Source organism: Haliaeetus leucocephalus, unplaced genomic scaffold (assembly GCF_000737465.1).
Source record: "Haliaeetus leucocephalus isolate CR32 unplaced genomic scaffold, Haliaeetus_leucocephalus-4.0 Scaffold657, whole genome shotgun sequence".
NCBI classification, from domain to species: domain Eukaryota; kingdom Metazoa; phylum Chordata; class Aves; order Accipitriformes; family Accipitridae; genus Haliaeetus; species Haliaeetus leucocephalus.
In genome coordinates, this window is record NW_010973093.1 from 1074687 (window position 1) to 1077632 (window position 2946).

The 2946-nt window shown below is 55.6% G+C and overlaps 1 protein-coding gene across 1 annotated transcript in view; it reads left to right on the forward strand.

Annotated features, from left to right (window-relative positions):
- The first annotated feature begins 2441 nt into the window (after positions 1-2441).
- The window catches only part of UNK (unkempt family zinc finger), a 43319-nt gene continuing 42814 nt past the window's right edge, over positions 2442-2946 (forward strand). Inside the window, exon 1 of the mRNA XM_010579479.1 lies at positions 2442-2578. Within this exon, the coding sequence (XP_010577781.1) occupies positions 2442-2578 (137 nt within the window). The remainder of the gene's footprint in view (positions 2579-2946) is intronic.

A 2946-nucleotide genomic window follows, 5' to 3' on the forward strand; every position in this document is an offset into this window, starting at 1 on the left:
CACACACACACACACACTCCGCCTCCGCCTCCCCCGGGAGCCGCAGCGCGCAGGCCGCGGGGAGCGGCGGCTCTCGGGCGAGGCGCGGGAGCCTCCGGTGCGTGGCGGTTCGCTCGGGGCCCGCGCTGGCGAGCGGCGGCGGGGACGAGCGAAGCCCCTGGCAAGGGAAGAGGCTCTGGCAGCGCCTCCGGCATTTCTTGCCCGGTTTTATCGTTGCCGCAGCCTAGGAGCGCTAGTCACCGGGCTTCGGATTCGGACCGGGCAGCCCTGCTGGTCTGCGACCCCCCCCCCCAAAAAAGCCCGGGAGGGTCTGACCCTTGGCCTTGGGAAGGCCAGCACGGCCGTGCCCCAGGAGCCGGCCTGGGAGCAGGCAGGGGTTGCGGCTGTGCCCCTCTGCGCCTCCGTTCCCCAGATCCCACTGACCTCGTGGGTCGCCTTCAACACTAAAGCGAATTGCAAAGTTTCATTGCGAGTAGAAAGCCAGAATCCGCGTTCCCTGTTGCTAGCATCCGGGAAGATAAATGGCAATTAAATAAAAAGACTGTCTTTCGGGGGAAGTTGCTGCCTTAACTTACACCTGGCTCTATATTACTATTTCATTGTCTTTGTAGGGACTGCTGGGAGTGGAGGCAGGTCCCTGCCCCCATGGGAAGGGTACCACGATCAGGAAGAACAGGTCCCAAATGCCCCGCAGTTGTAGCGCGCGGAATATATAGCGAACGCAGACGCCTGCTTAACCGCCGCTCCTAAAGGTATCCGTGAGCTCCGCAAACTGGAGCGCAGCTGTAGTCACCCAGACTTTGCATGCGGTTTTGCATCTTCTTCCCAGTGCGTAAGTCTCTCTCGGGCCAACACGCGGCACGGCGGGCAGAGCGAGGATTGCCGCGGCGCAGGAGCTCGGCACGTAGGGAGCGTGTCTCCTGCTCTTCCGCCTGCTCCGGTAAGTCAAGCAAACACGCACCAATATGGTGCGACAGGACCGTCACGTGTGCCCGGGCTGGGGCTGCCGCAGGGCCGTTGTCTGCTGTGCATCTCCTCTGGTCCTCATTTTCAGGTTAATTTTCTCTCTTGGAAAGGAAAATGTTAATTATTTATCAGAGACAAAAAGCTGCGCATCAGTGGAATGACTTGGGAGGTGTCGGTAAACAGTCCTTTGCATTGTACGTGTTTTGGAAAATCCAAAGGAAAGAATTCCCCTTTCACCCGAGTTGCTCATGCTTAACAAGAAGAAATCTAGAAACCTGTTCTGAGGATAACAGCATATACTTTAAATTTATTCTTTTTAAAAGCGTACGCCACTGTCACTAATGCTAGGAGACCAGTGCTTAGTGTTTGTTACCAGGAGTTGAGGGGCTCCTGAGATATTTCCTTGCCCATATTTTCATAGCAATGGCTGCTTACGCTTCTAATTTTAGCGATACTTTTGATTTTTTGCTCTCTTCAAGACTGGAGAAAAGCTGTGCATCCTCTTGGATGAAACCGGCTGAGGGAAAGGTGTACACACCAAAGCCGAAGAGAGCAAACGAGCACACGTTAATGAGGACGTGCGCAAAGATGGAAGTAAGTGCATCCTGGGCACGTGTACCTGGCACGTCCTAAACATTTCTCTGTTGCATGGCAGAGTGTGTGTCGAGTTGCCCCGACTGTGAAACGGAGAACTGGAAGAGGAAACAGTGTCAGTACCAGATTGTAGCGTAAACATCAGTGTACAAGGATTCCAGTCCGTGGTTTCCGAATCTCTGTGCACAAAGTGCACGTTGATGGTGTTTTCAGTGTGATTCGTCAATAATTGAAGGGTTTTTTCTGCAGGTCTATCACTGACAGTGATGTTGTGTTGGGTGTATAGGCATGTATGCGTAGATATTAACTGAAATACCTCCACATGTATTGACTTATGAAAAGTTGTCCTACATGACCAAGAGCTGCGTAATTATAGTACTCCAGCCTCCCGCGGAGGGTTGTTAGATGAATAAGAAGGTATTGATATCCTATGACTTATTCCTGCAAACGCAGGGGAATAGCTATTAAATTACCCCGGTAAAAGCCTGCCTGCAGTAGAATCAGTGTAAATGAGAATTGAAAAAAGTTATTTCCCTCCCCAAAACAGCTGCACAGGCAGCACGCAGACCAGGCCTGAAAGTTTATTATTAACATTGTTCACCCCGCGCGTGCTGGCAGAGTTAAAAAAAGGTGTTTGCCTTATAAATCCTTGCTGCCCTCTACCACACAGCTGGAGGATCCCAGCGAGGGAAGCGGTTCTGTGTGGAGCCCAAGAGATCAAAGTCCTATTAAAAGAAACTCGTATCATTTCCTCCCCTGGGAGAGAAGTTAATTTACGGAGGACGCTCTTCGCATGGGAATTCAGCCGCTTCCTTGGACATGGCTCCTTCAGGGGGGGGATTTTCTCCCGGGGGAGGACAGGGAGCCCATGCAATCTTCTGATGACCCAGTATCCAGGGGCCTTTGGTGTCACCTACTCGGAGGTAGGTTCTCCACGCGGCTCGCTGGACCTTCCTCCTCCTCCTCCTCCTCGGGACTGCAGTGCTATTCCCGGGCACTTCCTGGACGGCGCTGTCCCGTGGGTGGGGAAGGCCGTGGAGCGATGAGAGATGCCAACACTAAAATAACCCTTTGGCCGGGACGCCGTGCTCCTGCGTCCACGTTCAGTCCCTGAGGCGGAGGGAAGGGGGGGAGGAAGGAAGTGAGGCCGCCTGCCACAAATAACTCCCCATCCTCTCACAGGCCTCCTGGCCCAGCCTCCCCCACACCCTTCCCTGCCTGCCTGGAGGGGCCGGGCTGAAGGGGCCGCGCCGTCCCTGGGGCTCGGTGCCTTCCCCGGGGCTCGGTGCCGTCCCCGGCCTCGGGCCCTTCCTCAGGGACGGACCCGGCGACGGGGCTTCGCGGCGGGCGCCATCCCGCCCCGCCGCCGGGGGGCGCCCTGGGGCG